The sequence below is a fragment of the Pistacia vera genome, unplaced genomic scaffold, assembly GCF_008641045.1.
Source record: "Pistacia vera cultivar Batoury unplaced genomic scaffold, PisVer_v2 Contig352, whole genome shotgun sequence".
Taxonomy (NCBI): Eukaryota; Viridiplantae; Streptophyta; class Magnoliopsida; order Sapindales; family Anacardiaceae; genus Pistacia; species Pistacia vera.
Window position 1 is genome coordinate 263,512 of NW_022196171.1, and position 21,928 is coordinate 285,439.

At 33.4% G+C, this 21,928-nt stretch overlaps 3 protein-coding genes across 4 annotated transcripts; 1 reads left to right on the forward strand and 2 right to left on the reverse strand.

The window, feature by feature from the left end:
• Nucleotides 1-856: 856 nt before the first annotated feature.
• LOC116139558 (short-chain dehydrogenase TIC 32, chloroplastic-like) lies at nt 857-5,073 on the reverse strand. Its single transcript, XM_031425227.1, has 8 exons — nt 4,909-5,073; nt 3,754-3,985; nt 3,440-3,519; nt 3,012-3,165; nt 2,484-2,562; nt 2,164-2,248; nt 1,424-1,470; nt 857-1,104 (listed from the first exon to the last, which is right to left on the reverse strand). The coding sequence occupies exons 1-8, from the start codon at nt 5,012-5,014 to the stop codon at nt 946-948; spliced, it is 942 nt and encodes a 313-aa protein (XP_031281087.1). The 5' UTR covers nt 5,015-5,073; the 3' UTR covers nt 857-945.
• A 7,382-nt stretch (nt 5,074-12,455) lies between these two features.
• On the forward strand, nt 12,456-16,268 carry LOC116139557 (SKP1-like protein 21). 2 transcript variants are annotated; one of them, XM_031425226.1, is made up of 9 exons: nt 12,456-12,526; nt 12,994-13,215; nt 13,486-13,677; nt 13,761-13,871; nt 14,058-14,136; nt 15,043-15,143; nt 15,341-15,522; nt 15,671-15,798; nt 15,947-16,268. In XM_031425226.1, the coding sequence occupies exons 1-9, from the start codon at nt 12,491-12,493 to the stop codon at nt 15,961-15,963; spliced, it is 1,068 nt and encodes a 355-aa protein (XP_031281086.1). In that variant the 5' UTR covers nt 12,456-12,490; the 3' UTR covers nt 15,964-16,268. The 2 variants fall into 2 exon arrangements, with proteins under 2 accessions (XP_031281086.1, XP_031281085.1); XM_031425225.1 differs by having other exon boundaries at nt 15,671-15,805; nt 15,947-16,267.
• A 238-nt stretch (nt 16,269-16,506) lies between these two features.
• On the reverse strand, nt 16,507-17,555 carry LOC116139597. Its single transcript, XM_031425276.1, has one exon. The coding sequence runs from the start codon at nt 17,290-17,292 to the stop codon at nt 16,564-16,566; it is 729 nt and encodes a 242-aa protein (XP_031281136.1). The 5' UTR covers nt 17,293-17,555; the 3' UTR covers nt 16,507-16,563.
• Between the last annotated feature and the right edge of the window lie 4,373 nt (nt 17,556-21,928).

The following is a 21,928-nucleotide window of genomic DNA, read 5'->3' on the forward strand; positions in this document are numbered from 1 at the left end:
TGGTCCACTGATTTGTTAAACATGTGTTACATGACCCTTTGTGCCCGGATCCCTTAGTGAATAAAAAAAAAAAAACACTTTTTTTTTGGGTTTGAATTTATAGAAAATCGTGAATTTTTTTTTTTTACCTGGTTGCACGTTAGTTTTTAACCTAGTTAGTAAATACAGGTACGATAAAAAAATGATACATAAATTTTATAAGTATAATACAATAAATAATAAAAAATACGTTTGTAAAAATTTGAATACAAAAAAAATACGGTACAGGTTTAATACGACACATTGTCAATAATACGTTTAAAAAAATACAACAATATCAATCATAGTTTTAACACTTTTTATAGGTCATTTAGTTAAAATCTATATAGTATTTCAAATATACGAGTAAAAGTACGAAAATTTTATGAGTATAATACAACAAACGGTGAAAAATATGTTTGTAAAAATTCAACAAAAATTCGGATACAAGAATAATTCACAAATAATACGACTGAGCTGATAAAATATCGACAATTCGCAAATAATACGCGAATTTACTAACTAAGGTCTTTAGAGCTGTATTGTGTAGTTATAAGGAAACATATATATCTTTAAGATAATATAATAGTATTTAGGATGCAAAAAGGCTAGAAATATAAACTTAAGTCCTGTGGTGCATGACACTAATAAATTACCATATACTGTATTTCTATCTTGTCGACTTGAAAATATAAGTATGATAGAAAAATAATTAAAAAGAAAAAAGCCAAATTCTATCTAACAATATAACAAACAAGCATTGGTGACACTATCAAATTGAATAAGATACAGTAATAATATATCAGGCACACTACAATCTCTTTTGCAATTACAGAACCAAACATTTACTTGGTTATTGGCAAGCATTCTCTGTCGGCTACAACTTATTGCTCACCATGTATACGTCTGGCTTGGCTAGAAGCTACATCATTTAATTAAATTCACGCTGAAATCCCAGAGCTTCTTCGCCATATCCATATCCTTACCCTGTGCGGTTGTCTTCGCCAAGTTACTGTCAGAGAAGTACTCCCCACTTATCCCCTGGACTTGGGGGTGTAAAGCCACATAGCATGTCGTAGCAGCTCCCTGTAATTCGTATCAGAAATTAGAAGCAGGCTTGTATAATGAAATTTATCCGTTGGTTTCGGTGGACTAAACAATTAAGCCAACAGAAAATACAGAGCAGGTGTTATAATATGCTGGTATGCATAACCTGGCCTAGCAGATACTGGTTTAACATATTAATTTCTGATAAAATTTAAAATTCATTTCTCTACAGAGCTTTGTCAAAAGTTTGGAAGGTAGGTATACTTTAAAGAAGCACAACTCTTTAGCAACCGTTTCAAGAATGTGAACAACAATCTCCACTTACATGCTGAACAGTTTAATGTGATATACAACTTACCTGCTTAACATCTTTAAGCACGAACTTTCCAACCGTATTACAAAGGCCTGCATCAAAACCAGAAAAAAGATGAGAGACCATGAAAGGCATTTGCAGCAAATGGATGACTGTTAACTATATGGCAAATACATGGGAACACATTAACAATGAGAAAATCCTTTTGATAAGTGTACTTAATTCAACTCATTCCACGCTATAAAATTAAAATGGCCTAAAACAAAATAAGTTCAAACAGGAGTTCAAGCAAAGAGTTAACCAATCTACATTAATTTTCTCTGTTAGAAGTTGAATTTGTCCCACATCGCCCCAATAGTGGGCTGTTATGGTGCATATAAGTGATTGGGCTCCCTCCTCCCTTGAGCTAGCTTTTGGGAGTAAGTTTTACCCAAGCCCACTTTATCATGGTATCAGAGTCACGTTTGTTTCTCTCCCCTCTTTGGTTGGGACGATGATAGGTTTGGATCCCGACCTTGCACGCCGAGCATGAGGGAGGGTGTTAGAAGTTGAATTTGTCTCACATCGCCCCAATAGTGGACTGTTATGGTGTATATAAGTGATTGGGCTCCCTCCTCCCTTGAACTAGCTTTTGAGAGTGAGTTCTACCCAAGCCTACTTTATCATTCTCTAAAGCAACAACTCACCCCATCTCTCATGTTGTTTATTAACCACAAAATGAGTTTGCCTCAGTACACTTACACCTAAGATTTTATTGTCATTACATGAAATGCTGAAGTGCTTACCTCTTATGAATCCATTATAACGGAAAAGATTTGTAACAATTGATCCTGGATGAAGCGAATTTGCAGTTATATTCGCTCCTTCTTCCTGTTCAGAGAACCAAGCACCCGTTTTAACAGTGTCCATTATGTACATGGCAAGCAAACATTGAAACACATACATGTTTGTGTGATTATAAAGCTGATCTTGTCAATGGTTTGTACACAAAATGAATGTGTGTGCATGGTTAAAGCTGATATTTGTCAGAGGTGGTGCATTGTGCAGTTGAGCACCAAAAACTCTTTGAAAAAAAATTTAAGCACTCTTTTAACAAAAAGTCAACCTTCAATTGTTTTGCAAGCTCATTAGCATGCAAAATGTTGGCAAGCTTCGATTGACCATATGCACCAAAACTGCTGTACCTGTCCACAAGCAAGGGCAAATAATCAAAATAATTGTGCATAATTCAATGTAAGTGCCTGAAAATTCAACATGTTTATGAGGGGTCAACTTTATAGGACTTAATATGACACAAAAAAAAATTATCTAAATAATACTTCTGAATGAAGTATTAGCATATTCTAGAGTGAATATGCATTAATATAATTAAATGAACAAGGCAGACATGCAATCTATAAACATAAAATCCGAGCTTAAATTAGTATCCATCCTGTAGCCTGTATAAAAGCATGCTATATTCCCAAACAAACATCTCCTGTTAAGCAACTTCAGAGGTTAATTAATAATTGTATAACCCAACTAAACAACCCAAATTGAGCACACTTGATTGGTCAATGAATGATTGCCAAAGATGCCATCTTGGAAGTAGAAAACAAAAAGTATATTTCTGGTTTGGGGTGGATGGTTTTACCCTGATTCATCATTAATTTTGTCAAAACGAATTCCTTCACGATATGCAAATCGGTGAGCCTCTGAGGAGACATTTACAATTCTTCCTTCCCTGTTACTCTTCTGCGCTGTCTTCTTCATAGTATCCAATAAAAGACTAGTCAAAAGAAAATGACCTGCAGATTGTATCAGAAAGCAAGGATTAGCCGACTAACAGCCACCACAATGTCATCCAAAGTAAAATAGGAAAGATTTTTTTAAGACTACTAATTTGTTGCAATTCTTTAGAGAAAAACAGATGGTGAGTGGCAAGTAATATGTGCCAAAACAAAAATATCTAATATTAGCTAACAGTTAATAAGATGGAAAATATTTGTTGATTCTGGGCACTGATACTACAGCTTAAGAGTATCAAGATTACACTATATCCCTGAAATATATGTAACTCACCTACATAATTTGTAGCAAACTGCATCTCTATATTGTCCTTGGAAAGCATGAATGGGCATGCCATAATTCCTGCATTGTTTCTTGCAGTAGAAAAGAAAGCTAGTACTTATAGAATAATTCCTTGTGCTTATCAAGCCAAAGAGATAAAAATGAGCAAATTTATTTATGCAAGTAAAAACAAAAGAGGTAAAGACCAAAAGAAATTAAGACAGTCGCACAAAGAGAGTATAAGACAAGTTAAATGTGTGAATTAGTACTTGAAAATGTAAAACAGTAAAAGACCTCTACCATTGTAGCACTTATTATTTTCTTACATTAAGAGATTCAGTGGCAGACCCTGGTTATCGAAATCTGTTGCAAATCTCCTCACAGATGCCATGGAACTGAGATCCAACTCCATGGCATCAACTTTAGCATTGGGGACTTCCTTGACTATTGCTTCTTTGACATCTCTAGCAGCAGTCATATTCCTTACACCCATAATAACATGGACCCCATGCAATGCAAGGACACGTGTAGTTTCAGTGCCAATACCGCTAGTTGCTCCTGTAACCACACCGGGCATGAGGAAAAAGTACACAAGTTAGCACAAACACCAAATAGCCAATTAAAAAAAAAAAAAAAAAAAAAAAAAGTTACCCTTGATGTTTGTGCAACTCTTACCCAAGTCGGAAGTGACAATTAGACAAATGTCTATTTAACCAAGGAGCATAGGGATCAAGTTCAATCTTCACATTTAAAGTGAAATCCAAGAAAAAAAAATATCAAATTAACATGCAAGTGACAAAACCCTTTCTTGAGTAAGAAAAAACTGAAAAGTTCTTCAGGTAAATCCCTCAAATACTATTCAACAACAATACATCAGATGAACATAGAAGTCCAAGTGACAGTACCCTTTATTGATACATCATAAATTCTCATTTATCAACTACACTGCTTTATCCTTATTATACATAAGTTATATGTATAGTACTACTCTATAAGTTAATTATTTAGCACAAGGAGGGTGAAGGCATCCCTGATAAAAGGTATGACTCACAGGATGAACTCGAACTTCCATGAAGGTAAATTAGCAGATATATAGTTAGCAATTTGAACTTGGTTTTTTTATTATTAAACGTATTGCAAATGACCAGACCAGATGCTAATCGAAGTCAAAATTAATCCAGCTAATATAAAACACTGCAGACCAAAAGAAGATCAAGAAACAAAAAATTAAAAGAAAAAAAATCCCCTTTTAGCCGTAAAGAATTAAATGCTCTCATCTATCATTTAGGTAAAACCATAAAACATATGGTATGGACTACACAATGTATCAACCAATATTGTTAAAAAATAATGATGCCAAAAACAACATAGAAATTATCTTCTACAGTACCAAATGAATAATTAGCAAATCCTAAAACCAACCGAAAAAAAAAAAAAAAAACAGATCTTATTGTATAAGAACAATTGGGAAAAAATAAAACCTGTAACAATGGCAGTGAGACCAGTCCCATCAATTCCTTCTGTAACTTCCGCGGCTGTTGAAGAAGATGAGAACCCGGATGGCCCTTTTCTACCAAACAACCACATCTTCTCTCTTTTCACAAAATCCAAACTCACTCACACGCGTAATAGGCTTACAGGATTGAAGAAAAAATCAAGAACTGGTGGCAATTTATATGGTTCAAAAAGTTGTTCAGTCCATTTGAAAGCTGAAACGGGACCGTTTCATTCATTGTAACATGACGTACTGCACAGCATAATTATAGACAGGGGTGTTCTGTTCGGATACCCTGTATTTTTTTAAGGAACCAGAATCAGAATCAGAATCAGAATCAGAATCAACGGTTTCTTGAAATTTGGAACCAGAACTGAAACCGACGGTTTCGGTTCCTAGGTACCCAGAACCAGAACCTATAACAACGGTTCCGGTTTTGATTCTAGGTACCTTGTAAAATTCATGACCCCCAAAAGTTTTTAAAATGGTAAAAAAACCTTTAAAAAATTACAAATAACCCCCACTTGGCACTTGTTAACAAAAATAAAATTACAAATTATAAATTAAAAATTAAAAACTTCATTACTTTGTAAATATAGATTCTCAAAAGTCAAACAAACTTACTTTAAATGTTATAAAATATAAATATAAATGTATTCACATTACTTTTTTTATAAAAGTTTTTATTAACCCTTCTAATCTTTAATTTTATTTTATATTAGTCTCAGTTTCTAGTTTCTGATTATGGTTTTGATTTCTAACTATAGAAATCAGAACTACAACCGTATAATAATGGTTTCAAAAATTTGAAATCGAAATCTATTTATTAATGACTGATTTTGAATAAGAATTAGAACTAAATCAAAGATATCTGTCGATTCTGGTTCGATCCAATTCTTTTGAACACTCCTAATTATAGTGACTATCTACTCCGTTGTCGTCTGAAGTAATATATAGTAATTCTTGACACGTGTTTCGTTCTCTATTAAGTTAACAGTTACGTCTTTTCTATTTTTATTATATTCAGGAGGAAGTTGTCCCTTGTACGCAACTACGCGTTGTGAAGCAGCTATCATTACTTCTTTTACAACCATCCGCGCGACAATTCCTAATTAGGTAACTCGCAAATAAGTTACTGGATTCGGCGTACATCCAATTGTTTTTAATATGGACAAAAGTTTTCATAATATTAACAAATTTTGAAATTTAAATTTATTTAGTGCATTAATTGTCCGACAAAAGTTATTTAATATATTAATTTATTTAATTAGGCGTCCATTCAATTGCTTTAAATATAGACAAAAATTTAATAAAATTTGTCCAATTACTTTAAACATTGACAAAAATTAAATGGCAAAAATTGAATGAATATAAATAATGGACAGGACGAATGTCCACTCAATGCAAACTTTTTAAAATTGTCCATCTTATATGAAGTTCGTTTATAATAATGCAAATTTTTTAAAATTGTTTATCTTATATGAACGTTCATCTATATTAAATAGATATTTATCATCTATTATTTTCTTTTTTAAATTTTTTAGATGGGTGTCCATCTCAAATAGGCATTCGTCTCTAATAAATAAATACTCATCTATATAATATGAACAAAAATCTATTAAATATAAACGAACATCTATAAATATTAGATGACTATTAATTCGTGAAAAATTCTAGTACAGTCACGTTTAATTGATTGTCATATCCTTAAGTAACAAACCTTCAATGTAAAATTTCGATTGTCCGTACCATTACTCATTTTTTTCTTTTTCGTTTTCTTCCGGGGGTGTTTGTCTAAGCTTATAAGCTGGTCAAACTTGCTTATAAGCTCTAAAATTAAGCTGACCTGTTTGTTTATAACTTTTTTGAGCTTATAAATTGAGCTTATAAGCAAAAAAAAATAAGTTGGGGGGGAGGTACTTTTTTTTTTTAGCTTATAAGCACTTTGCTTATAAGCTAGTTTGACCAAGTATATTACCACATTATCCTTGTTTAATTTTAAAATTTCATAGTATGTCCTTGTTTAATGTAATATATTTTTTAGTCATTTTACAATAAAATATACTTATAAGCCACATTTTACCAAACACGTCAATTACTTATTAGTCACTTATAAGTACTTTAACCAAACACGTAATTGCTTAAAATTTCAAATGCTTATGAGTTAATTTTTGCTTATAAGTAATTGTTGCTTATAAACTAATTTTCATAAGCTCAGACAAACACCACCTCCGTCTCGTCTCTTCTTCTCTTTCTTCGGTACTTTCTTCTCCCCTTCATTTACATTTTCTTCTATATTTCTTATATCAGTTCTTCTCATTTTCTTTTTTTTCTTTTTAATCACTTTCTTTTCACTTCTTCTGCGGCTCTGCCCCTACCCAAGTTTACTTCTCCTGCTCATCCCCACAACAAGGGCTATGGCAGCATAGTCGTTTGCCTCTCTAACCAAAATTCTTCGAACCGAACTTCTTAACAAGATTTTATCTTATAATAACAAAACAAGATTAGATAAGCAAATGGGTTTCATTTTTTTTTTTTTAATTGAAGGTAATTAAAAAAAAAAGAAGGGAATTAGTGAGAAGAAAGTATCGGCAACGAAGAGATAATTTCCACTGAAAGTGAGAAGATTTTTTTAGTGCGTTGAGCTTAAACCTATTTTGTTTCAGATCGTTAAAACACCAGAAAATGCCATAGCCCTTGTTGTGGGGATGAGCAGGAAAAATAAACTTGGGTAGGGGTAGATTTGCTCACTTTGTTCTCATTTGAGATTTGATTAAACGTTTCATATTTTTTTAATCATTTTTTTGCTTAATCACTTTAGAAAGAAAATAGGTGGTAACCATTCAGCTTTATAATCATCCACACTTTAATTTTAAATTTTAATTTTTGTCAGCAAAATGTTAATAGACTATCATGTCCTTATTCATAACAAATTTTTTTACCATCATACCCTTCGTCACATCAAAATTACTAACAAAATTATATTTTGAATAGTAAAATAGTATTACCAAAGAGGTGAGAAAGTGTCATTAAAAGCATTATTTAGGTGGGAAAAAGTTGGTTACTCATATATATATATATATATATAATTTATGATGAGAATGCTCGAATCAATTTACGTCTACCTCAATTAATTTTTTGAGATCCTATAACTATTGGCTGAACAAAAGCTCAAGTGACTACTCCTATTAGTATCTGAGGAAGGAGTTTAATCAAAATCTCTTGAATAATATACTCAAGAATCTATATTGAACCACTTAACCACTTAAAAGTAGTTAATATGTATTCATATTTATTTCAGGCTTGGTTGCAATTTATAATATTTCTTAAAATAACCTACCATAAATTTTTTTAATTGTATGTATACATATTTTTTTATACCTTAATAAATGTTTCATGCGATCTTTAAACTTTATTTTAGAGTTAAAATCTATAGAAAACATATAAAAGAAAAAATGTTACTTTTTATATCTTAAACTTTGAGGATGGACAACAATTATTTGATGATTATGGAGGTGACATGTATTTTTATTTATTCAATGTCATTGTGCACAACTCAACTAATTCCTTTATGAACACCTTATACGCTCAATAAGTCAAGACTAATCTTTAGGGTCCATATAATCTTAGTATCCATTAAATATCTTATAAGCCCAATAAACCATGTGAGTCACAATGTGATAGGTGTACTTTGTGAGACTCGAATCCGTTGAACACCTTATAAACCCAATAAATTGATAAGTACAAATGTAATAGAAACACTTTGTGTGACTCAAACACAAAAGTTATGGGTAACAACTTAGATGGCTAAAGTCTTGTCATCTACCATAAACTAAGTAGTTGCTTTTATATTTCATGTTTTCAAGTATGAAAAACTACGCTAAATTTTAGATAAATTTTTGTATACCATAAGTTTATATTTTAATACAATCCACATGTCTTACAAAATTATTTATAACACTTTTGAAATTTATTATGTTTAGGGTAGGCCAATAATAATAATAATCAAGGTTTTAAAACCCGGCCGATTTGATCGGTTCGACTGGAAACCGCTCACTAAGCTGGCCCGGGCAAGACTAAATACTACGAAGGGGGTTTCACCTGGGGTTGGATCGGTGGAATTGTAGCGACCCGCCGGTCCAACCAGTTTTTAGGATAAACCGGGTGAAACAAAATCCCCCATCTTCATTAGCTGGCTTAAACCGATCTTTCCCCTTTTTTCTTTCCATCGACATCGAGCTATAACTTCAGTCTCTCATTTTGCGATCTCACGTTTCATCGTCAATTTCTTGCTTTCATCTTCATCAGCGACAGCCAGAAGCTTGCTTTCATCTTCGACAGCAACTCATTTTGTTTTCCAGCCGTCGTGCTTCTTGTTTGATTTTTGGCGAGACTTCGAGGTACCCATCTTCATTTCATCTGGAAAAGTAACGATTAATCACTTGTTCAGCTATTTGATTGATTTTGTTTGGTTTGCAATTTTGATGTCTGCCCTGTTGTGTTGAATTTAGAGTGCGATGGGTTTAAGTTGTTTGTTTGAAGTGATTTCTTGCTGTGTTTGAACTTTGAAGTGAATTGTTGCTATGGTCAACATTGAAGTGCCTTAAGTATTTCTCTCAATCATTGATCACTGGCAGTTCAAGACTAGCATCTATTGATATCTTCTCTTAGAATTATTTATAATTCTTATTAAATCTCCATTTGAATTAAATATAATATAAGATTTAATAATAATTAATTTAATTATAGGGTATATTGGTTTTTAATCTTTAATGGAAATGTGTGATGTTTGCAGTAATATAAAAGGTGGATCCTCTTTCTATTTTCATATATACGCAAATTTTTTTTCCCTGTCCATCAAAAAAGTTTACGATTACAGAAGAGAAGAAAATGAGAGAAATGTTGTCTGATTTAACCAAGATTCAAATTTTAATTTTTAAATTATAGAATTAAGTATGTATTTCTTTTATATATATATATATATATAAAAGTTGATCAAGTTTCAATAAATTATGTTTAGTCTTCTAACTGACTGAAAATGAAACTTGTATGTAGCTCTCATTTTCCAAGCAGTCCTTTTTGCGTGTTCATTACCAAATAATGAGAGCATTAATCTTATATTTACTTTACACATTTGGTACGTGGTTAGGAAGTAGCCAGGAGCTGCAGAACAAGGTCACCATGATTGTAATTATGACTCTGATGACTTTAACAACTTTTTTTTGACTTGTTGCAGTTTCCTTTTAATGTTGTGGGGGAGGAAGATCAATTATGGCATGGGGGCATTTTTTACTTGACAACGATGATAATGATATGTGACCTGTCATATGGTGACTTGAGGATGGATTGCAGAATGGAGTTTGGAGACCATTTTTTTGCTAAAATGTGTATCAATTATTATGTGATTTTTTTTTATGAATTTTGTTATTTTGAACCTAAATCAGTTGTAACATGGATTATATCGACGTTATTTTATGTTTGTTAAAGAATTTATCTCATAAAATTTAGGATCCGTTTGGTTTACTCTTGAGAATATTATACTATTATTAGTATTTTCTAATAAAGTTAAATAGTAAAAATGACTTATTTTTAAAATATTATTCTATATTATTTAATTTATTTTAAACCTCTTAAATTTGTTAATTTAATTAAATACCCTAAATATATTTTTTAGAAATTACAAAAACACTTTGGCTATCCTTCAACGGTGGTGATCGGCTGTTCGTATTTACTGAGTAGATTGAGGGTGTTTTTGTTAACTTTTAATATTTTATTATAGGGGTGTTTAGTACATAAACAAACATAAGAGGTATTTTTGTTAATTTTTAAATCGTACCCCGCCCAATTTAATTTTTTTCAAAATATTATTCTATAAACTATAATAATAATAAACCAAACAATCTTAAATTTTTTTATGTTGACATCAATATGTCAGCATGATGACATCAACCTGAATCAGTTGAATCAGACCCGACACCCGACCAAATTGTCGGGTTTCGTTTTTAAAACATCGATGATAATATTGCCAATTTAAGGCATGTGAGTTAAATGAAATAATCTTTTCATATGACAGTTTTATGTCATTTCACCTTTAAGACGACATGCATACGAAAGAAACATATAACAAACCGACTCAACATTACCGCCAGAAGAAGAATGATTGGGCCTTCTCTTCGGCCCAAAACAAAAACAAATTGGACCAGCCCGATATCAAACCCTAACTACCGGCACGTGCACCGGTACCGTACCAATCGATAGAGTCACGTGCAGAACTCAACAGCCGGCAATCAATCCCAATAGAGAAAACGCAGAGATTACAAACCCTAGCTCCAGCTCATTTCTTCCCGTTTTCACTGTCTCCGTTTCTCTCTGTAAAAAAATTATCTCCGTTTCAGCCTCGTTCTCAAGGTAATCTAAGCTCTCTCTCGCGAAACGCATAATAAATTATGTGTGCATATTGACTATGGACTTAATTAACGAATGTTAATTTGGTTTTTCTTTAGAATATTGGTTGATAGTTAATCGAACTTAGTTTGAACATAGGATATGAAATTGGGAAGAGATTATGGATTTTTGTTGTATTTGTTGCAAATACACTAATGATTTTTTTGAGCTAACTCCTGGAAATGGACAATAGTTTATGGTTTTGGATAGGGAGTCTTTGTGATTGGTTACTTGTGCTTAATTTTTAAGGTATTTGGGACTTTATGGCTGATTATAATGATGATAAAAAATTGAAAGTTAGGAAATTTGACAATAGAAAATCTCTGGATGTGGAGACTAGTAGCATAGTCCATTGTAGCTTCATATGTCTCATAAAATTAAGATTCTTGCGGGACCTTTATTGTAAATCATTTTTTGTTTGGAAAAACTTTTTAAGTCTTGAAGAATGTCTTTAGAAAAATGTTTTGGGTTGTTGCATCACAAAAACAAGTGAAATTCATTAATTAGACAATGGCAATGCCAAGGTTTTCTTATATCTCAAACTGTGAAATATGGGGGAACGGTATCTGTTTCTTTTTATCATCTGATTTTGTAGTTTGTAATATTGAGACAATTTCTAGTAACTTGCTTTTTGTAAGTGACACGTGTGTACTATTTAAATATGATCTCGAAGGGCTTTCATTTTTTTGTTTTGAAGTATAGTCTTTTAATGTTTACACAAAATCGGAAGAAATTTGATTACTTATTAAAATGTTGACTTATATTTTGTTGCCATTTGTAATTGTTTTGAGTTAATTATTTGTTGTCTTCTAATGCAGTTTCAAGTGTAACATCTCATGTTTTGTTTACCATATTACTTTCTGCTTTGCTTTTAAGTAGCGTGACAACTGAAAAGATCTGAGGAAGCTTTCCTTACAAGAATGTTCTTACACTTACTATCGAGATTCAGAATCCAGTCAATTTGGAAAGCGTTGATGAAAAGTTATTACCCACCTAATAAAGTTAATCTTTTGAAGAACAGGAGGCCCTCGCTGCCGATGTTATTTGGTTGTTTTTGAAACCATAGGTGCAAGGTTGTTCGTTTTCCAGAGCTCCTAAAAGCTTTTTATTGGTGTCCTTGTCTAATGTCAGAAGGCATAATGGCTGTAGTCAAACCAGAGGTATGTCACATAACTGTTAAATGAGTTTTAACTTTTGGTCCTACTGTATTTCTTTGTGCTCTTCAAATGGGTTAATAGAAAGAGATATACCAGATTACTTGTTCTCTGGAAATATTTTTATTCGAACTATTGGTTGATAATGATCTATCTAGTCTTAATGAGCCACTTGTTGCTTGAATGACCATAAGGGGTTTTCCGTGGTCTAGGTAAATAATTTAGGGTCTATGAACTAGGGTATGTTAAGATTTTTATTAACTAGCTTTTTCTTTGGCATTTATATTCACGGGATGTCACTGTAATAATTATTTTTCCTCTGTAAGTTCTCTTATTACTATGCAGAAGTCATTGGGTTTGAGACTTGGCCTATGTCTTACTCTGATCAAACTAATACCGTATGTATATTTTTGTTGCCTTTAACAACCTGGTTTTTATTCTTACATAGTTTTGGTTGTGGTTTTATGAATTAGATGAAGTCTTATATTTGGATTCAAACTGCTGATGGTTCAATCCAGCAAGTAGAAGAGGAAGTAGCCATGTTTTGTCCCATGATATGCCGAGAAATTCTTCAAACAGGCATGGGTTCTTCAAAAAATTATGCTATACCTCTTCCACAAAGGGTCAATCCTCCCATTTTTGGCTTAATACTTGATTATTGCCGGTTTCATCAAGTACCCGGCCGCTCGAATAAGGTATGTTCTGTTCTCTCTGTTTCTTGCATAGCTTCTTTGCATCTGTAAGACAACTTTTCTCCTAGATTATATTTTAGTGACTAGATGAAGGACATTTGAACCGCTAAGTACTGTTCCATGGGAAGGTTTGTTGAAGATCAGGGGAAGTTCTTTCTTTTCTTTTCCTTGGTGTGCATGTGGTCGGGGGAACGGTTTGTTGAATAAGACTACAAGGTTTGTAGATTGATTCCAAATAGTTGAACCTTTGAATTTGAATGCGATCATTTCTAGGAGCGCAAAATTTTTGATGAGAAGTTTGTTCGGATGGATACAAAAAGGTTGTGCGAACTGATTTCAGCTGCTGACAGCCTCCAATTGAAGCCTTTGGTTGATCTCACTAGTCGTGCACTGGCTAGAATTATTGAAGGAAAATCTCCCGAGGAAATACGTGAGACATTTCATTTGCCCGATGATCTCACAGAGGTGTGTGCTGCTAGAAAGAGACCAATGTCTTTAATGTTTGGTTTACCTTTGTGGTTTTTCATGTAAAATTGGTTGTCCTTCAGGAGGAGAAGTTGGAACCGCTGAAAAACATAGCTGATGATCCACGTATTCGGCTTTTGAATCGGTTATATGCAAAGAAGAGAAAGGAACTACGAGAAAGGGGGAAACTTAAGGTGGTTTAAGTCTTATTGTTGTTTGTAGCCACTTATAACATACTATTTTTTTGGACTAATCTTTGTGTTTTTGGTGCATTAATTCAAATTTGAATTTTTATAAAATATAATTTGAAGGTATTTAAGTACTCAAACTGGAATATACATGTTAGCTTTGGTAACAAATCAATTTTCCTTATATTTCAGAATGTTGAGGTTGAGGAGGAGCTTGTGGATGAACGCTCGGTTGACGATCTATTGTCATTTATTAATGGTGGAAATGAAGGTATATATGAGATATGGTCCCTCATTGCGTTAGCAGATAGCTTGCATTATCTTTTGTGTGTTGCACTTTTTAGCTCTCAACTTATCCAGCCGGTTATTTAGTTGTAACTGATAGCATATGACTTGGAGAGTGACATTTATTGGGGTTGATATAATTAAGAAATCAAGACATCAAACTTTTAAGGATTTCTTTTGAGTACTTTCTAAGTTATCAAAATTTCTATGTAATTAATGATTGAAATCCATCCCATTGCCTGATTATCAGCGCCTATATTAGTTGAATTAGGATTAGTTTCCAAATGCAACTTTTTATAAAACGGATGGAAACAGTGAACAACTTTGAGTCAATTTGGCAAGTGCCTCCTGAAGAGCTCTTCAAATTCATTGGCCATTTTTAGAAAATTTTGAAGTAATTTATTATTGATCCTTGTCCTGGCAATAGATTAATCATATCTTCTGTTCTATATAAAATCTATAGTCCATGAATACAAATCCATTAAGCTTAGTTTGAGTTTAGATCAGTTTTCCAATTGCAGAAAAGTATTTTACTGTAACGAGTGGTCTTTAGCAACTAATGCCTATCATTGTGTTGTGAACTTTGTATGAATAGTATGTTTGTCTGATTTTATTTTTCCTCATGGGCTTGTGGTTCAGTTTACAAGTATTCAATTTGTTTTACGACTTCAAATGGTTTAACCATACTAATTGAGTGAGTAGAAATTGTTGCAGTTCACTGTCATTAACTATCAACTAATTTTTTTCTTCGGGAGGCAGTGTGTGCTCTCCTTTAAAGTCCCTTAAGTGATGGTTTCCATAAACACTCGTTGACAGATGCTTCAGTGTGTATAATATTTTTTGATGATGCTTAGCCTTGGCATACCCTTATAAAGTGTTATCTATTCCTCAGAGTCAAAGGAGGTTAAAACAAATAAGAATAAAAAGAAAAATCGGAGACGAAAAGATCAACTTAAGGATTCATCTTCAAACAGTTTAGACGGAAACCACAAGGTTGGCTCCTCTCTCTCTAGCTTATCCTGTGTTTGTGTGCTGCATGTCTTCTATGTGCATTTATGTGTTGCCTTTGCATGTGCATGCTTTTTTGTTATCAGAATCATTATTTTACCCATTGTTTTTGGCAATGACAAATTTTATAAGCTGATATATTTCACGTTCTTGATTGGCTATTGTTCTTTTTATTGTTTTAGGCATTCGATTCTCTCACGTCTGCTTGCCGTGATGGTGAACTTAGTGACATTACGTTGTCCACTCCTAGTCAAACTTCAAAGTTGCAAGGTTCAACAGCTGTTAGCTTTTCACCTAAGCTTGAGTTTGATGATTCTGATAGTGATGACGATTTGGATCCTGTAATGAAGGAGGAACTTGACAGGTTGTACATTTCATTCTAATCATATTCTAATATATGCTTTTTCCAGCTGTTTTCGTAAATCATTTCATTTGCAGCCGCTGTTTTCATATATAAGCTGGTTACTGTGGGAGAAATGACATTTATTTTACTATTCTTACCAATCAACTAGGGAGGTGGAGGACTTCGCTCGGAGATTGAATTCTGATTGGCCACAAAGGATGCAGGAAATTTTATCATTGAGCCAACAAAGAAGGCTTCTACCAGTATCCATGAATGGAAATGATTCTGCACACAGATGTACAGAGTAATGCTTTTTCCTTAATTATGTTGATACTTTATACGATAGTTGAAGAAAATTTTTGCCTTGATAGACTGAAAATGTTATAAGAGGAGTTATTTTAACTGCTAGTCAATATAACGAATCGATATTTTTATTTGCTAACAGTTTTGGACAGCAGATAATACTTCAAGATCAATAGAGTATTTATTTATGAAAATATCAGCAGCCGGAGGACACGGTAGAGCAATTTTTGGTGCTGCGAGATGGTAGAAGAGTTGGCACTTTTTTTCGTGTCCACTGCATGTGATTATATTTGTTTGTTTTACCATCACCAAAATGCAATTTACATTTTTGGAAGTTTTTGTACAATGGAAAAGGAAAGTTGAAAGTTAAAAGAATCAACTCTTGAGAGATGAGTGAGCAAAAATCTGCTTATTTGTCTTGTTTTTTAATTTAATTTAATTTTGTTGCAGTTGGGTTTTTTTTAATTTTCAGCCATACTATCATAGCTGGGTATACTTCCTCAAAATTTTGTTCATGGGGTTCAATACAACAGAATTTTAGACATGTTACTGTAAACTGGTAATTGACTTGATTAGAGAAGCACTTCCGCTTACACATAGAACTCCTCATAGATGGTACATTTTTATAATAATCAGCCCAAATAAACAAGAAAACTTTTTACTATTAAACTCAAACCTAAGGACATGGAGTTTAACTTTAACATACACCATAATCTTAATAAAAAGGGGACAAAATAAATATTTTAAGCTGTATCAGTATCAGTCCTTGACCTTGAGCGCAGAGTAGTATTTCTTAAAAGCTTTGGGAAGATAAAAAGGCAGCAAGAAGCCAAATAGATTGAAGCACCACAAGGCCATATTAGTCACAGCAAGTGCTCTCCCAATATATAGTCTCCTTGCCGATCCTCCATACTCACCTTCAACCTTAGAAATCTCACTCTTTAACCAATCCACAAGGGTGAAAATTCTCCGTGAATTATAGAAAACCGGCACAAATACACGTATAGGTGTAGAAAACCAGTCCGAGAAGGCCAGTCCTTCCATAAAAACTTGACTAGAAAGAAGAAAAACATGCGGCGCTGCAGCTTGTATCCCCTCTTTATCGCCCTCAAGTATGCCTTCAAATATGTAAGCTATGGGGAGTAAAAGCCCGATGACAGCAGCAGCCAAAACGTAGAGGCGAAGAACCCTGTTATTGGGGTCGTAAACTCTGGGTTCTCTTGTAGGGTGGAGAGTTGGGAAGGCAACTTTTGAGAGGAAATACAGGTAAATAACAGAAAAGATGACAAATGCGAAGTCCTCAAGGCTTACCATGCCACTGGCTGAGAAAACAATGATGACAGCCAGGGCATTAAGTTGGCGAAAGCTGAGAAAACCTGCAGCTTTACTAGGAGTGGCAGCGGCAGTGTTCTTGGTGGACGATGGATCATCCTGTTGTTTAAAAGCTACTTCATCTTCTTTTGGGAGAGTTATGTCTTTGCCTGACATTTTGTGTTTACTGTGCTTTTTTTGCTTCAGAAAAGATGATCAGGAACACATAAGATCTAAGATTTAGAATCCGAGGAAAGAAACAGAAGATAAGTAGACTTAGGATTTTGAGGAAAAATGTGAGCCACAGGAAAAAGAGTGTCTAGGAGATCAATTTTAGGGAGTTGGAAGAACTTGTTCAGTTGAGGCGAGGAAGATTGACAAGTGGCAGATATGGAGGGGTTAAAGGTAGAAGGATGTGAGACGTGGGTGGTTTGGAAGTCAAGAACTGTAAAGCTATTTACAAGCCAATTGATTCGGTGTTATAAGCCAATGTTTTGGATCAGAGTGTCCAGTGGTCTTCCATCAATGTTAGGGCCGTGTCAGCGACTGACACATTACCACGTGGAGGAAATCGGAAAGGTTATTGGGCCTTCAGATGCAACCAAAAAAAAAAAAAAAAACAGGCTTAAATTTGTATCCATCACATTCAAAGTTCATGGACTTCGTTTGGGCTCATGGGCTGTGGCCTTTTGGACGTGATTTCGACAATAGGGTATTAAATAATTCACTCGCGCGGATCCCATGATGCGCGTTTGAAAAACCTTTTAACACTACTAAATAAACTTCCAAAATAGCACTTTTTGTGTCGATTTGGTAGAAATTAACTAAAGCAACGAAGAGATAATTTCCACTGAAAGTGAGAAGATTTTTTTAGTGGGGTGAGCTTATGGCTATTTTGTTTCAGATCGTTAAAACACCAGAAAATGCCATAGCCCTTGTTGTGGGGGAGAACTTTGAATTGTCTAAAAAGTATGCTGATTAATCAATAATTAATTTACAAACTTGTCATGACCAAAATTTCACATAATCAAAATTATGTGAACAACATCAATTTTTTCAAATTGACATATTTACCTCCATACAATGCTGTAAACACCAGAATCATATTCTTCAAGCCACAATATGAACAAGCAACATTTAACCCAAATCTCTTTGGCCAACTTCAATCAAACACAAAATTCAATTAAATCTTGATGTTTGTGTCATAACCATCACATTCTTCAAAAAAGAATCATAAAACATTAATAGAAATTAAAATTTTCAAAAACCTAAGCTATGGCCGAATTTTGCTAGTTGAATAACATGATCAAAAACAAATTTATGCAATCTAAAGGATACACATGCATGGATCTACAACTCTTACAAGCAAGTTAACATGTAACTTTACAAATCAAAATTTGAAAAATTACACAACATTATTCAAAATAGAACATGAATTTTTTGGCCAATTTTAGACAAATAAGGATCAAATCTTTTGCTCTGATACCATTTGAAGATGGAATACATGGAGAATGATGCATGTGATACTATAACATGTATATTCATATTTTGCAAAAAAATTCAATCAAATTGAAAACAAATAAGGTATAACTTGTTACCTCTAAGTCCTTAGCAACCTTGGAGACTTTTAATTTCAAGAGAAATTAAACAAAAGAGTATCCACACTAATGTAAAAGAAGAATTAGGCCAAGAGAGACATTTAGGGTTCTTAGCAATTTTTTATCTCTACCATAAATTGATATATAATTTCTTATTATGTAGCCTTGTAAACAATTCAGTAATTGTTTAGATTTCCTTAAACAATTCCATAATTTTTTTGGAGTTGTAAATAATTATAATTATTATGAAATTGTTAAACTTCTTAAATAATAACATTGGATTAACATTAATCACAATTAACAATAAACAATTTAACCCTTAAATTGTTCATATGTTTACAATTACAGCCCATTATAAATCCAATTTAATATAAAGAAAAGATTAATTATGAATGGAATTCCATTTAATTCCAATTAACAATTTAACTCTTAAATTATTCATAATAACTAATAAACCCTCTATTAAATCTAATTCAATGATAATATATAAATAATTTATTACCCTTGGTAGGTGCTAGCCAACCTTGGATGATCAACTCTCTTTGGCTATTTCTCTATTCTTCATTCTCCTTAGTTTTTATGTGTGACCTCTTAGATTCACTATGGTTTAGCTGTGGGGCCTAATATCATAGTCTATTCGATATTATTTGTCATAAAACTTTATGAACAAAACTCCCACCGATTATGGTAGGTATCTAGCAATGCTCCATAACCCCTAAGTACAATGAAGATATACTCCAACGAACCCTTTTGTAATCATATGCGCTGTATAATCAAATCATTGCGTTGTCTAATCCTAATTAAGAATGGATTATGGTATGTCAAAATCCTTATCTTAATTTTATATCAAATTGAAATCAATACCTATGGAACGTGTCACTATGAAACAAATTTCAAGTAACATTTATATACCCGGCCGAAGATTTCCCTTTTCCAAATATTCTTGACATTTGTCTAGGAGCTTGATATCAATTTATACCAAGTCAATGGATTCAATCTTGACTACACTTGTCCTCACACATAAAACAAAACATGGCCAAATCAGCTTATTAATCATGACATGGTTAGCCTCATATATTATACACCATATGAACCTATGCGTTTATGCAGAATCTAACTGGAATATCTCAGATCTAAGGATTAATAATACACCGAGTAAGATCTTATGATAAATCATCGACTACATTTTAAATGTCCAAGTGATTCATCATAAGGTCATATTCGATAAACAGTTCACTAAAGCTTATCCATGTTAATGCCCTAGTGATATAATTTTTATAATCACCCACACTAATACACACACTGATATTCTATGGAGGCATTCAGCATGCCTATATATAATATATTGTCCAATTAATATTACCTATACAGGGAATACTTATATGATTTTGATCTTCTAAAGATTTGTATCATCCGAACATTTACATGTAATACATATATATAAATGAAGCAATAAACCACATGTGAAATAAGAACACTTTTCTATTAATAAGATAAATATATATACATTAATATATATATACAAAACATATGTCTTCAAACGACGACACAATTGGTTCCTAGGGCATACACTAACAGATGAAACTTTGAAGTGGATTGTTGCTATGTTCAACATTGAAGTGCCTAAGTATTTCTCTCAATCATTGATCACTTGCGTTCAAGACTAGCATCTATTGATATCTTCTACAACTCACTGCATACAAGTTGGAGCAAGAAGTGAATAAATTAAGAAGTTGTCAAGAGCTGCAGATTAAGGTCACCATGATTGTAATTATGACTCTGATGACTAACAATTTTTTTTGACTTGTTGCGTTTCTTTTAATGTTGTGGGGGAGGAAGGTCAATATGGGGGCATTTTTCACTTGACAATGATGATAATGATATGGACCTATCATATGGTGAATTAAGGATGGATTGAATAATGGAGATCTGAAGTCCGTGAAGAAGACCATTTTTTGCTAAAATGTGATTTTTTATGAACTTTGTATTTTGAACCCTAAATCAGTTGTAACATGGATTATATTGATGTTACTTTATGTTTGTTAAAGAATTTCACTCATAAAACTTAGGCTCCGTTTGGTTCACTTTTTTACATTTTTTAGAAAAGTTTTTGAAAAAAGTTAAAAAAAGTTAAAATGGGCAGGTATTATGATGTAGGATTTGGAAACTAATAAAATATCTCCTATATTTGTTTATTTACTAAACACCCCATAATAACACTTTGAAAGTTAACAAAAACACCATCAACCCACCCATTGAATAATTACAGCCGGCCCCACCGCGAAGGGTGGCCGGAGTTCGTATCAGCGCATGACCGGTTGGATCTTGCAGGTCGTGCACCGAATGGCATTTACCGGCCATATCTACGGTGGATCTGGCTGGTAAAGGCCAGATCTATGGCTAGATCTGGCCATTGACTGCTAGATCGGTCGCATTGCTCGTCAATGATGGTCAAAGATACGGCCGTCGTGGATGGTCAACGACGACATATGTTGGCCGTCGTTGACGTCTGGTTACGGCTAAAGATCTGGCCTTAGATCTAGCCTTTTCTGGCCAGATCCACAGTGGATTTGGTGGAAAAGGTTAGATCGGTGCATACGGCCAGATTCAGCTGGTAGTGCGCCATATATTAGATTCCGACCAACTTTGGCAACAGTGGCTGAAATCTGGTATAATGTGGGTTCAGGGGTGTTTTGTAATTTAAAAAAATATTTAGGGGTATTAATTAAAATAACAAATTTAAGGGGTTTAAAAAAAGTTGAATAATATGGATAATATGTGAGTTTTTGGGCATTTTACTGTTTAACTTTTTGGGAATACTAATAATAGTATTCCCAAAAAACAACCAAACAGAGCCTTAAATTTGGAATCTGCAGCTTCGTTTGGTTCACATATTGGGAAAACATTCTAGTTTCCCAAAAAAGTTAACTTATTCACCTATTTTGAAAATAGTTTTCTAAAATATTCAATTTCCTTAATCCCCCTAAATTTGTTAATTTAACTAAACAACCCCAATTTTTTTGAAAGTTGACAAAAACACCCCAGTAACCCAAATCACCAGATTTCGGCCACCTGCCGGAAGCTGGTAGGAATTTGGTGTAATGGTGCACTACCGGCTGAATTGGCTGGTAGTGCGCTATCTAGCCTTTTCCGATTAGATCCACGTCAGATCTGGCCGAAAAAGGTCAAATCTACGGCCAAAGATCTGGTCGTCA

Bases quoted from the DNA above. Each gene is read 5' to 3' on its own strand.
- LOC116139558 (XM_031425227.1), bottom strand. From the start codon at position 5,014: ATGTGGTTGTTTGGTAGAAAAGGGCCATCCGGGTTCTCATCTTCTTCA. The intron at 3,520-3,753 runs GTAAGAAAATAA...TTCTACTGCAAG, and splicing joins CTGCCACTGAATCTCTTAAT to AAACAATGCAGGAATTATGG. The intron at 1,471-2,163 runs GTAAGCACTTCA...GTTTTGATGCAG, and splicing joins TTATAATGGATTCATAAGAG to GCCTTTGTAATACGGTTGGA.
- LOC116139557 (XM_031425225.1), top strand. From the start codon at position 12,491: ATGTCAGAAGGCATAATGGCTGTAGTCAAACCAGAG. The intron at 13,678-13,760 runs GTGTGTGCTGCT...GTTGTCCTTCAG, and splicing joins TGCCCGATGATCTCACAGAG to GAGGAGAAGTTGGAACCGCT. The intron at 15,144-15,340 runs GTTGGCTCCTCT...TTATTGTTTTAG, and splicing joins GTTTAGACGGAAACCACAAG to GCATTCGATTCTCTCACGTC.
- LOC116139597 (XM_031425276.1), bottom strand. From the start codon at position 17,292: ATGTCAGGCAAAGACATAACTCTCCCAAAAGAAGATGAAGTAGCTTTT.